The sequence below is a fragment of the Crocodylus siamensis genome, chromosome 5 (assembly GCF_052110815.1).
Source record: "Crocodylus siamensis isolate JL-2025a chromosome 5, ASM5211081v1, whole genome shotgun sequence".
NCBI classification, from domain to species: domain Eukaryota; kingdom Metazoa; phylum Chordata; order Crocodylia; family Crocodylidae; genus Crocodylus; species Crocodylus siamensis.
Window position 1 is genome coordinate 181,547,166 of NC_143399.1, and position 13,718 is coordinate 181,560,883.

A 13,718-nucleotide genomic window follows, 5' to 3' on the forward strand; every position below is an offset into this window, starting at 1 on the left:
ACTGGGGTGGCTTCTTATTTTCAGTGCTCTAGGGAATGGTATGAACTCTGGAAAGGAGTGCGGTTGTTCACCGAACTTAGAAAAGGAATCCCCAAATTAGACTCTCACCACTACGTTGTGTTAAAAGGAAAAAAAAAAACCAGTTGTTGGGAGTTACTACAGGTCCCCAAAATGCATTATTCATTAGTTTGCCACTTCATTTCTTCAGCTAAGATTTTGGTTTCAACCAAACTACAAGAAGAACCTTGAAACAAAAAGAACCAAAAGTACCTCCAATCCAGTTAAATTCTCCCTGAGGCCAAGAACAAGGCTGCTGCTCCTTGTCCAATGGAGAACAAATTATTAATGGTCCACACACATGAATCTTTCCTTAAGATAACAACTGAGTGTTACTAGTCATTTCTCTAAAGTTCACTGCATTCAATTATTATTTAGATTTATATCCCATCCTATTCAGAAAGGTTTAGAGTGGCTTCCAATAAATAACAAAGAGAAGGTATGGCAAGATGGCACCTTAGGCTGGATCCAGACGTGCAGAAATTGCTTCTGTGGCATTGCAAACCTCTTTCCAGCACCACAAACGACAAGCATTTCATGTTAAACTGTGCAACAAAACAACCCACATGTAAGAAGCAACAGTAGATTTCACAAAAAATATAGCTCCAAACTTGAAATGCCTTCTCAGTCACTTCCCAGCCCTTAAGAATGGCCCCTCTGGCCAGTTCCCCCCCAAATCTCATTTAGATATAAAACCACTTTTGCCACCTTCACCTACCCCATGCCTACCCCTGCCCACTCCTCTGGCCCCCAAACCAGAAGGGAGATCCCTCCCTCCTCTCCCAAAGTCCCTCCCAGCCATGCTGCCCTCTCCAACAGAGGGTGTGGCTGTGCAAATAAAAACTCCCCCAAAACCGCAATATTAAATTCAATGGTGCCTCCCTCCAAAGATTAGAATTTTTCCTTTCTCTTGAGGGGAAGCTGTGCTATAATCAAGGCTCTGAAGTACCAGTTGTAGAACAAAGCAGCGCAACAAAGTCCTAAAAGCATCTGTAACTAATTCCTTACTGTTCTTGATTCCCAACCAGTTGGGAATGATGGGAATAGTTTCAGAGCTCAGTTTTAGTCATTACCTACAAGCACTTCTAAATGGAAATCACTCTGAGCCATCCTAGCTGCTGTCAAAGCGGAAGGTTGTCTTACCTTTACAGATTTTCTAGATGCATGTATAACTTCAGGTTACATTCTCCACTGAAATAATGATCATGCTTGTTTCTTTGCAAGGGCCAGTAAGGTAAAAACTGACTTCAGTGGGCTGTTGCTAGCACTTCGAATGAAAACAGCTTTATAAAACCAAGCCTGCTGGTACTCCTTGATTACTTTTCTTCTTTAAAAAAAAAAAAAAAAAAAAAGGGTTTGGGACATGCACATAAACCTAGAATTTCTCAGGTACAGAAGTTGTATGGGCTCCTGGTGATGATTCCTTATTTATCAACAATACATGTTAACATTTCCCATTTCAAAGTGGTAACAGTGATACCATCTGAGGATCAGATTTTTGGAGGGGGCTATGCCCAAAAGGGGTCAATGGAAGGTATAAATTCTGTTGTGTTTCCTAGTATATCTTTGTGCAGATATACTAGGAGAGAAACAAATGAAAAAAATTAAGTACAGCAGAACCCACATCATTCGTATCTCAGTAGCTTGCAGTTGGCTGAGTTTGCAGTGAGTTGCTGAGTTAAGAATGAACTGTTTATTGCTGCCTTGAGCACCTCAGTGGTCCTGAGCAGCCATTTGCTGCAGCTCTGCAAGCCCTTGGTTCATTTGCAAACCCTCATCTTCACAGCAGAGTTAGCATCTTAACCCGGGGTGCTCTTGGGCAGGGGTGGGTAATTATTTCAGCTGGAGGGCCACTTAAGTTCTGGTGAGCTGTCAACAGCCTCAAGGATAGCCCTGCCCCTTCATAGGTGCCCTGCCCCCTGGTCGCCATCTTGGGACCAGAAGTCCTGCACCCCTAACTCCTGACCTTTACCACCAGAAGTCCTTCCCTTTGCCACCAGAAGTATTCCTTGGGGGGAGGGAGTTGCCATGTTGGAACCCGAAAAAAAACAAATCATATACTGAAAGTCAGGTGTCTACTACAACATTTTAATTTCATTTAAAAAAATATTTTTGTTCTGATTTGTGGCTAAGTACATAAAGTGAAAAAACCTGAGGCTGAATCAATTCAGTCTTCACAGGTTAGTCTAAACTGCACAGATTAAATTGAAACAGAAGTGAACATTTCCCTTTGATTCAGGCCATGCAGCCACAAGCCTGCAGTGGCTCTGGCCAGGCACTGGGGGGCACTAGAACACGGCTCTCTAGCATGTAGCCAGCATGGGCTGCATGTTAACTTCCTCTTCCTGATGCCCCTAAGGTCTCTGGGATTTTCAGTCCAAATTCATAGCACCAGGGCTCTGCAGGGCTGCTCATCACTTCCTCTTCCTGCTTCCAAGTGCCTTTGGGAATTGTAGTCCACAGTTGCAGCCAGCAGTAAGTCTGAGCAGGGGATGGGATGTTTAACCGCCGTCCCTGGCGCCAGACCCCAGCCAGTGTTTGCCTGAGGGGAGAGGGGGCAGTCCTCACCCCTGGAAACTGGGCTGCATCCCTAGCTGGGCTTACCTCCCTACCTCCTTGTCAGCCAGCCCTCACTGCTCCAGCTAGAGAGCAGAGGGACAGGGGCAGCCCTGCTCTCTGGAGCAGACAGCACAGCCTAGCCCAGGGCTGCAAAGCATGTTGAGATGGAGGGGGACTGTGATTGAGGGGTGTGTGTATATGTGGAGGGGTGTAGGTAGGGTGTGAGGGATGGTTGGGGGGTGTAGGGACCCCCTCCCATGCTCCCCTATGGTACACAGTGCCTGCTGCTGGTGGCAGCAGCAGCAGGCAGAAGCTCCATGGGGTGCTCACAGCCCACACACTTGCAGCTGCCCAGCAGCACATGGCTCTAGCCAGTTCCAGGAGCTGCATGTGGAGCCAGGCCAGCCCACCTCTGTTGTGCTGGGCTCTCCACAGCTCATGAGCAACTCCTGGGACTCTTCCAGCAGAATCCTAGGAGATGCGTGCGGCAGCAGGGAATGGGGACAGGTGCCATTGCACAGGGCCTCCGCCAAGTGGCGCACGAGTCCTGGGATCTGCAAAGGTGCTGTGGGGAGCCCCACACAACAGGAGTGGGCCAGCAGGCTGTTTCTTGCTGCCACCACCACATGCAGCTCCTGGAACTGGCTGAAGCTGTGCAGTGCCAGGTGACTGCCTGCACAAGCCAGGAGCATCCCAAGGATCTGCCGCTTGCTGCTGCCGCCATCAGCATCAGAACCTGTGCACCATGGGGGGGGGTGTGTAGGGAGGTTCTCACACCCCCCTACCCTCCCTCACACCCGATACAACCACATCCTGCCCAACCAAGCTCTACACTCCCACCGCCCCACTGGGCATGGGCCCCAACCCCCAGGCTTCACACTCCCGCCCAGCTGCAGCTTCCCCTCTGCCCGCCATCACTCCCCTATCTGCTGCCCAGAGCAAGTGTTGCGTCAGGGACACGAGGAGCAGCCACTGGAGGTCAGGGAAGCCAAGCAGGTCCCTTGGCAGCTGCAACAGTGGCAGCAATGGCTCCACCCAGAAGTTGTGCATGGTGGGCTGGGCCAGGGCCCTCCTGTGCACAAGGGTGGGAGCAAATCACGTGGCCTAGGCAGGGTACCATTAATTGGTGGGTACCTGTGGGTCTGGTGAAAGCACCTGGTGGACTACATCTGGCCTGCAGGCCGTATTTTGCCTGCCCCTGCTCTAGGGTCTGTTGTCTGACATGTAGATAGATAGGGTCATCTGTAAAGTTTTCACAAGCCATAAGCTAGTCTTTTTACATAAACTGCCCAAAGCAAACTAACCCAGATACACACTCTAACACACTACCCCTCTTGAACTAGCAATGAAAAAGGGTTAATGATTAAGATATTTAGTATCTTGCAGTTCTGAAAGATAAGTAATCTTTGGATACAGTACCAGACACACTGAATATTGAAAAAACAAAAATCACACCACATAACAAATTTAATTTAGTGTAGGGTTTAGGATGAGTATGAAGTTTGAAAAATCAGAAGAAAGATCATTAAGTCTCTGTGCTAAACTAACCTTTTTGGCACTGTTCTTTACCCTGTGTGTAGATGAAGTAGTAGATCCTCTACACTCCGCAACCCCAAACCTTGGAAGTGCCTTGTTCCACACAGCTTATTGCTCATTGTAGACAATAAATGCAGGTTTTCTGATATTTGCTGCAGTTGCTCATTGCAACTTGTAGGCAAAACATTTTAAGATCACTCGTTAGAATGAAAACTAGGTCATGCAAAAAGTCAACAAAACAATTTTATTTCCAGTGTTTAAGTGGGTGTGCACACAGGCAAGATACAGGTTTGGATTCAATATGTCTTCATGCAGAATTATATTCTTCTCAATAAAAGAAACCAGTTCCATCCAGGATCCACTATCTACACGGCTATGTTACAACATTTATATCAAATCTGGTATCTGAAAAACAGATACACATGTAATATGTACATTTAAGTTACTTATTTTACAGAAAGATTAAAAATTCAAGTCACATAAAACTCAAAAACTGTATTAAAATTGGAATATAAAACTCAGAGATCCAACTGGAATGCCTAAAGAATGGAAGCTCTGTATCCACCTGTGTTAAAATTTGTAAAATGTAATGAAATTTATTACAGATAAAATGCATTTGTTTGTAGTTAGTTTCTCTAATTTAACAATTAACAATATGGCACCCTAACAAAACAAATGAATTCATGATGAGGCACTTGTTAGTGACTAAACCAAAAGAACATTTTTTTCTGCATACTAATGCCAAGCCAACTCTCAGGTCATAAAACCATGTATACACTACATAGCATGTTGCATCAGATGCTCTGTTCAACATTTGTATGCAGCCATCAAATATACTTTTTCTTAAAATATATATATATATATATCTATACTTTAACATTTTTATGTTCTTCTGGCTGTAGTAATGCCCTGTGAAGACTTTCCACAGTGCATATTGATGAAACCAGCCCATATGAAGGCTGCATAACAACAACAGTACAAGAAAACATATATACACAGTTACTGAGAAGTGTAACAATACGCTAGTGAATTGCCGTAGTGGACATATTTCCCATTTTAAAGATACTGGTAGAATCGAGATCTGACTACCTGGGTCCCAGACAGTTTATGAGGATGGGCATCAATTGCTGGGCTAAAGTTGCTTTTGTTCATGTTCTGGTAACTTTCACCATTTACTTGGTCAGGTGGCTGAGGTGATCCTGAAGGAGGTGCTCTATTGATCAAAGTCAAATTGCTAGAAGAATTGTCATCATTTGCCTGCATTTTTGCAGAAGAAAGGATCTCTGTCTGAGATAGGTCTGCTAAGCTAGTGTTCTCAAGTTTGGGCTCTCCAGTTTCACCCGTATTAAGGTCAGTTGTGCTAGTGAGTAGACGCTCCCGTGCAAGCCAATCTGAAATTGAAAGGTCCTGAGCTGGACATTTTGGCTTTAACCGATTCACAGCTGAAAGCTCAGACTCCTCTCTATTCTGACTCTGCTCTTGAGCTTTCCAAGCATTCAAAACACTTAGTTCAGGGAAATCCCTCTGCCCTCCAAGCGTATGTCTTCTCCTGATGCTCTTTTTCTTCGAGATCTCTGCAGAGCTAGATTTCTGATTTCCTATTCCAAACATATCATCTGCAGATGCTTTCAGCCGCAGTTTCAGCCTGTCTGTTATTTTGAGTCTCCATGTAGGTTCTTGTTTTTCAGTTTCGCTTCTAGCTGACGTAGTTAAACTGCTGGTTGATCTTCCTTTTTTCATTATGTCAAACATTTTGGTCATAGTAGGCAAGTCCTTTTCGTTTTTAGCATCTCCAAAACCCTCACCATCTATTTTGTTCCGGGAAGACTTCTTCCTTGAAAGTGTATCACATTCAATGAGTTTGTGGGAACTAAACAGTCTGCGGCTGTCTAACTTTGGCGTTGAACTTCCGTCAGTACAGCTTACTTCGCTTTCTTCAGAGTTCCTCCTACTTGTCTTTGCTACTTCTTGTAGTTTTCCCCTCAACAGTCTTTCAGCAGCAGATCTTGTAGCAAAGACAGGGAAATCATTTTCACTATCTGTTTCCATGGGTCGACCATCACTGATCAATTCACTTTGTTCATCATCAGCTTCCTCTCCCTTGCTTTCTGTCACCAAGTGCACCTCAGGGTTCAGCATACCAGAATCTAGGTATACGGCGGAGGAAGCGGCCGAGTAGTCTGAGGTGACAGAACTGACATAAGCAGCTAAAAACTCACTGCATTTAATATCAGGGCTGGCTACTTTTTTGCATGAGAGTCTGCGCAGGGAAGCCTGGGAAGAAGTGTCAGAGTCAGGCACGGTCTCCTCAATGTGGGAGGTGGCTTGTGAAACAGGTATTTTAGGATAATCTTTCTGCAAGGTTACCCAGCAGCTGAGATCAGGTGACTTTGTGTGCTTTTGGTGGCAAGATGCCAAAGAAGCCTCTGAAGGGACACATTCTTTCCTTCCTGACTTCTTGTCATCCTTTGCAGCATTTGTGTCTTTTTTACTGCTGTTCTCTTTTTCTTTCGGCACGAACATCCTTTGTTTTCTCCCTCTTGCATCTCTTCCTTTTTCACATTCCCCTTTAGTTGCATCCTCTTTTGTCATTTCACAAGATCGTTCAGCAAGCTCCTTCTTGTGGAACACGCTGTCAAATTCATCTTCCGAGCTGCTTTGGGGTGGCTTCTCTTTTGTTTTTTTTCGCTTGCGACTAGCTGCTGCGAAGATGGAGGACACAAGCAATTCCTTACTATACTGATCCTTTCCAGATCCCCAGGAGCCCTGTTTTAAATACAAATCAGGGAGCAAGGTTAGAATTTAAAACAAATAAAGCTATGTCATTAGATTGATATTTTAAGTGGGTATTTTGGGATCTAGACTGAGCTCTTGCTTGTGTTTCTTCAAATTAAAAAAAGTCCTTCACATGGTCAGCTCTACTAATTCCAGTCCTACCTGCCTCCGGCTATGACAACAGTGAGGAAGAAAGGCTTTGTTTGCTGGCAGTCCTGTAAACTGAAACCAGGCTGCAGAGGGGAAACAAGCCCTTCAATATCACTTCCAGTCCTGTCTTTGCTAAAAGACTACTGGTGAAGGTTTTGGAGAACTTTCACTGATAATTTAATTGGAGGGGTTCCAGGCATCCTCTTTTTTTTTCTTTTTTAAATCAGATGGTTAACTAATGTTAACTAATTATTTAAGAGGGAAAAAAACAGCATAGTCACAATCCTCTTCCCTCTGAACTACCCTGCTTCCATACTAAATTCCTGTCATGGCCAAACTGGAAGACCCGTGGCCTGGGATGCAAGAATAATAGTGCTGACAGCAAATACATAAAATAAAAATAAGTAAGTTATTTTCAAATCAGTCTGTCTTTACAAAAATCACAAGGAGGTAGATGAACTGAAGGGTTCCTCCCCACCTTTAGAGTCGCTCTAAAAAACAAAATTGAATTTGCAGTATATCATCATCATCACTTGACCACTTTATTCAATACCCTTCAACTTCCCATAGCTGTTTATCCTTTTTAGAAAAGGAATCTCTGGGTCAGGACTTTGCCTCCTTTGATGTCTGACCAGGACCTGGTGCACTGTAGGCACTCTTACGAATAAATATGAAATATTATTATAATGACATAAATAAGGCAGGTCACTTGTTTACATCAGTCACAAAAGCTTTTATGTAGGTATTTCTGGGGCTGATCAACTATGCTTGAGGTTCAACAAAAGCAAGTGAAAGCATCAGTTACTTGCACATTGCATCTACAGTCTATGGGTGCAGACAGACGTGCAGCTCCTCGCTGTAGCTGAGAACGCTTTGCAGGAAGCATTCTGAGTTGCAGTGACCCCTGGAACAAACAGAAGTTCACTGGTGGTCCAGGGGGGAGAGAAATATAGCTGCTGGCTGCCTCAGCAACAGCCCCTCCTCGCTCCCAACCTGTCCCTGTTTCAGAACAGGAGAGGGGAAAGGGATCAGAGGGAGTTTATTCTAGGGGTTCCCTAGCCAGTTTTGGAAGGTGAGGTGGGTGTAGTGTAGAGCACCCTTCTGCACCCCAAGGTGGGGGGGGGCTCCAATACACCCACCCCACCCTCCATCAGGGGCTGAAACCCCCTGCAACTGAACTCCCTCCACTCCCTTTCTCCCCTCCCATGTGCTTGTCTTCAACAATGAAGGATTTGGTCTTAGAGACACACATGGAAGAAAGGTCCTTTCCTTTTGTGTGTCCTTGTGACAAGGTATTTAGCAGAATTTGCAGCTTCACTGGAATCTGACATGGCCATGCCTGGTGACCTCTGGGCTGTCAACAGTGCACCTTAGTGCCTCCACAATTGTCACCCATCATTTATCAGTGTGCAGCGTTCTGCTAGAGCAGGGGTTCTCAAACTTTTTGATACCGCAACAAGGGGGTTGCAAATTGTTCTTCCCTCCCTAGAAGCAGTGGCATGGGGGCTGGGCTGCCACCACCATCGAGCACTCTGTGTCGCGGCAGCGCACTGCATGCCACTTGCCCGCACCCAAGTCTGGCTAGTTGCTGAGTGGGGAGCAGAGCCCCGGTGGCTGGCCAGCTGGACTTGGGCACAGGGAAATGGTGCACAGCACGCGGCGGCAGCACCACTGCTTCTAGGGAGGGAAGAGAATTTGCAACCCCCTTTTAAGTTGCTGGGGGGTCGTGACCCACAGATTGAGAACCCCTGCCCTAGAGGTGTAACACTTTACTCAGCTTGTATTAAAACCTAAAATAAATATTACATATCTAGGAACCTACTTAATCCATGGTTTTGCAGATTTCATGTAAACCACAAAATCCAGGATTCTCCACAACGTCCACAAAATAAACTAAAAGCTTAATAAAAATAAAATGCTGGCTCCCAAATAGGAACCAGTGGTCCTCGATGCCAGGAGGGGAAGGTGCCAGGTGGCAGAGCAGCAAAGATGGCAGCTTCCCCCTTGTGTCTCTTCCCCCTGCAGGGGTGTCTCTGCCAATCAGCACCAAGGGGCAGAGCCGACAAAGCATCCAGCAATCAAGACGGTGGCTGCCTCTTTGTCCCACCTCCCTTTGCCAGTCTCTCTGCCAATCAGCGCTGAGGGGAGGGGCCTGTGAAATTGGCTGTGCACTGCAAGCAGGCTGCAAAAAATCCTTTGCCTCACTGTGATTCAGGTAGGTCCCTATACATAACTATTTTAAGCAAAGATGGGAGCCAGTCCACTCATCCACAGGTGGGCTGAGTTCCTCAGCGCTTGCTGTCACCGTGCTGTAAGTGAACACAATGGGCTCCTATAGACATACAGCAAGGCTGCTCCAATGTGCTGTAAGTCAACGTCCTCTAGCAGCCTCCAGTGTCGTGTATCAGCAGCCCCATGCTGAAAAATGGGGGCAAGGCACTTTAAAGCTTGTTTGATGAGCTTTATTTCAAAGTGCCCCACCACCATTTTTTAGCACAGGGATGCTGATACACATCATGCTTGGGTGCTTTTAATTAGCATGGCTCACTAAGTAACACCCCCCCACCCCCGGAGCACATCTATAAATGCCCAATAAGCCAAAAGACAAGTGGAAAGCTCATTTGCATCTTATATATTATCTGTTTAGCCACTTGTATAGCCATCATCCCAGTATATAGTTTACCACTATATAAGGGGAATAATGCATCAAGGGCTCAGCAAACAACTGTGCACCAGGGCACCCTTGGGGAAAACCAGGAGTAATGGTCACAAACTCCTGGAAGACTGTTTCAGGCTTAACACTAAGAAAAACTTCTTGACAGTTAGGGTGTGCACACAGCGGAACAAACTCCTTCCAGAGGTGGTGCAATCACCTACCCTGGAAATCTTCAAGAGGAGACTGGACGGTCACCTTGCTGGGGTCACCTGACCCCACTTGTCTTTCCTGCCTACTGCAGGGGGGGCTGGACCTGATGATCTTGTAAGGTCCCTTCTAGCCACTTACAATATATGCATCTGTGTAATTGCCTCTCTAAGATGTTATTATTCCTGCCACTAGGAAAAGAAGAATACAATCCACATTACATATTTAAGGACTTGAGGCACATACTAGATTGAACCATTTGCCTAAGGTCACATAAAAAGTCTATAATTGTACCACGAACTAAATCCAACCTCCTGAGTCACGTGTCCAGTGTCCTACCTATAACTTCCCTACTCAAGGAGTGTTTGCTAAAGAGCCTTTTGCCTGGAAGTCCTTGGCTACAACACCTGATATCACGCGGAGTCAGGAACTGTAATCATCAGTGAATATGCCCTTGTATTCTATGCACACCGAAGGAGGGACACACGTAAGAAAACTTCATAAAAATTCCTATACAGGTTCATCTGGCCCGTTATCCTGTCTTCAAACGGCAAGCAGCAGATGATTTCGAGCAGTGGTTCTAAATGTTTTCAGAATCAACACATCCCTCCACAACCTTCTGAATGTAGCAGCAGCCCTTGGTCAAGAACCACTGCCGTGCTCAATATACCTCAGTGATTTTCAGCTGGGTGATGCCACTACCAGATACAACTGCCCTAGGTATCTTGTGCATAGCCAGACCAGGAAGAGCTGTGGTACATGTGCCTGCTCCTCCTGCATTTGTGTTCTCTGATAACTCTAAAGCAGGCAAGGGTGCTGGTTCATGCTGTGACCCTTCTTAGGCCAACCTTCCACAGCATCTCCTGGAAACAGAAGCATACGGGACGGACAAAAACTAGGAAAGGCTTGCAGCATGAGTCAGCTTTCCTGGCTGCTTTTGATAACCCTAATGCAGTGCACGAATGTGCTGCAGCCGTATTCAGTTTTGCCTCAGCTGAGAACCACTGCTTTAGACGAACAGCTTAAGATACAGGGAAGACAGAGTGATTCACCCACTGTCATAGAACCATAGAAAGTTAGGACTGGAAGGGTTGCCAGCAGCAGCCATGGGTCTGGGTATCATGAGTAAGCTAACAAGAGAAAGGAAAATACCATACTGCTTCAATGAGATCTGTGATATAAACAGTTGACAGCCATTAGATTCCAACTGGAACCAAAAGTTGCTTCAGTCTAAAGCTTCCCTTAACTGACAGTCAGTTGTGACAAATTTCATGAGTGACAACTTTTCCAAGTGTTTGCTTCAAAACTAATTGGTGAAGGAATGCTATGCATAGTTTTCTGCTTCTGTTAACAACCTGGGCATCACTCAGCCAGTACAAGACAAGTTGTATATAACAATACATATCTTAATTTTTCTTTAAAAAGGCTATACTTTCACAAATTGGATTTACCTTAGACTTTGATGAGTCGCTAGTTGTCGAATCTGTGCAATAAAATCGAAAACAAAAATGTGGTCAGTTCTCTGCAAGATTTGCTTTTCAAACAGACAATGCTGGACTTATGGGGAAAAAAAGACAAGCACAGAACAAAATATGAAAGCAAATAAAACCAGAACAGAGTGGATAGTCAGAGCTCACAAAGATGCAAGCTGCACCACAGAAAGCCACCGCCATGAAAGGATGCTGTGAATTGTAGGCAGAACCAGCTCAATGATAGGAATGGCAAAGGAGCCCTGTTCTCTAAATAAAAAACAGAAATACTAATGTTTATTCAATTGTTTTAAGTATACAGCCCTGCAAGTCCACAGTTGAGAGACTTTTCAGGATTGTACTGGGTACTCTTCTTTGACTGATACAATATACAATGCAAAAGTTGACACCTCAGTATTTTTGGCTGCCTTTGTGACAAATTGTTATCCTCGTATGTTACATTTATTTTATCAAACTGCTAAAAGTTATATAACGTAAGGGGCTGAATTTTAACATAGGATTTTATGTTCTAAAACCCAATTTTATATCTGCATTCCTCGAGTGAGCTACATACTAATAAAATTTTACTTTTAACAAGCTAGATTTCAGCAGCTACCAGTTTTGTATTTCAGTAACAAGCGCTATTCTAAAATGAAAAATGGACCATCGTTTTACTCTTTGGCAAGAACTGAGGTTATACAGTTATAAGGGGGTAGGGAAAGGGCTAGCACTATGACTAGAAAATATTTACGCTGAAGCTTTCCAACTTTTGAGGGACTTTTTTCCCCTGGCTTAAAGAGCTGAGCCCCATGCCACACCCCTTTTTGACACATGGCTAATGCTTTATGACTAGAAAAACCGGTAGACCATACCATGCTATTTCTCCTCAGGGTCTGCTTCAGAAATAACAAGAAACAGCAGAAAAACTTTTAAAAAGTAGCATTGATCTGTTCAAAATACTTTTAAAAGAAAATTTACAGCACAGATCAACTTTTTTTTCCTTTTTTTGCATTTACAAGAAACGGGGGTTTCTGCAGACAAGGCAGCTACAATGTGGGCAACAGTCCTCCTTCTTCCTACAGTTCCAGCTGTCCATCAGTGACATCACAGAATCCACTAGTGACATCACCGTGTGATAGACTCCTCCCACTTCACCTGTTTCAACATCAGTATAGAGTAACTGTTTCAGTAAGTGCTGAACATCCCTTTAAAAACTAAAACAAAGCTAGAGACAAAGGGATAACATTTGTGGGAAACAACATGCCAGGTTAGTGCAACAATATGGTGAGGGGAAAAAAGTCATCAAAAGAGAGCCTGCAATACTTGTCCTTAGCCAAGCAGGATGGCATTTTATAAACAGAAGAAAATCAGCTTTAATATAGACATATTTCAATATCCTATAATAATTTCTATTAGTTGATAAGCAAGTGAAATTTAATTTTAACTGCATTTCTAACTTTGGGAAGGAGCACTATTAGAACAATATAGAATATAAATCTTTCTGCCATCACAGCAACCACTATACACAGCAGCATGTATCTGTTTTATCTTATGATGAGTATTACATGAATAACTGTGAATAAATAAAATAGTGTGCGTATGTTTGTTTGTCTTATCTTTCAACAGTTACATGTCTTTTGGTCAACAAAGTTTGCCAATATATACCGTGCACAACCATCACAACTGTAACTTATTTAAAAGTACTTATGATCATTTAGAAGAGGGAAAACCAACTGATTAGTAAAAGAAAATAGAAAATTTACAGTGAGGTAACAGAGTAGGTTATTCCAGCCTACAGACTTAACACTGTCCAGGCAAGCGTTACCTGATACATCTCCAGGAGATATTCCCGTTCTTCCAATGTTGCTGAGTAAGTGATCTATGTTTGGGACTGGCTGAGATTGTACAGTGTAGTCCTCCTGAACTGCTGTCTACAGTTAATAAACAAAGATCGCTTCATCATCGTTTCTTAATGAGTTCATTATGATTCAACAACATTTAGAAAACTGCATTATTCACCTGAGGACACAGTTTCCTCATGAGCTCTTTTGTTTTCCCATATTGCCTTATGGTTAATACAAAAAGACATGGAACAATAGCTTAGATTTTCACTACTGCAGGGGCTGGAAAGCTAGAAAAGTGCTTCTGAAGAGCAAGACAGCAAGGCATACAATAGTGCAGTAAGGCAGGTGTAGACATTTTAGATATATCAGGACTGTGTTCTAAACTGAAGTAATTAGAACACAATACTTACAAGCGGCTCTTCACCATCATCTTCAGTGAAAAACCAGTCGTGCTACAATTTAAAA

At 44.0% G+C, this 13,718-nt stretch overlaps 1 protein-coding gene across 6 annotated transcripts in view; it reads right to left on the minus strand.

Annotated features, from left to right (window-relative positions):
• Positions 1-4,382: 4,382 nt before the first annotated feature.
• ARHGAP21 (Rho GTPase activating protein 21) overlaps positions 4,383-13,718 on the minus strand; it is a 163,804-nt gene continuing 154,468 nt past the window's right edge. For 5 of the 6 annotated variants that reach the window (XM_090047362.1, XM_090047365.1, XM_090047363.1 and 2 more), the window contains 4 exons: positions 13,664-13,705; positions 13,235-13,340; positions 11,392-11,423; positions 4,383-6,918 (listed from right to left, as the gene is read on the minus strand). In XM_090047362.1, the coding sequence (XP_089903488.1) occupies positions 5,209-6,918; positions 11,392-11,423; positions 13,235-13,340; positions 13,664-13,705 (1,890 nt within the window). In that variant the 3' untranslated portion in view covers positions 4,383-5,208. The remainder of the gene's footprint in view (positions 6,919-11,391; positions 11,424-13,234; positions 13,341-13,663; positions 13,706-13,718) is intronic. The other variant, XM_090047364.1, reaches the window with a different exon arrangement.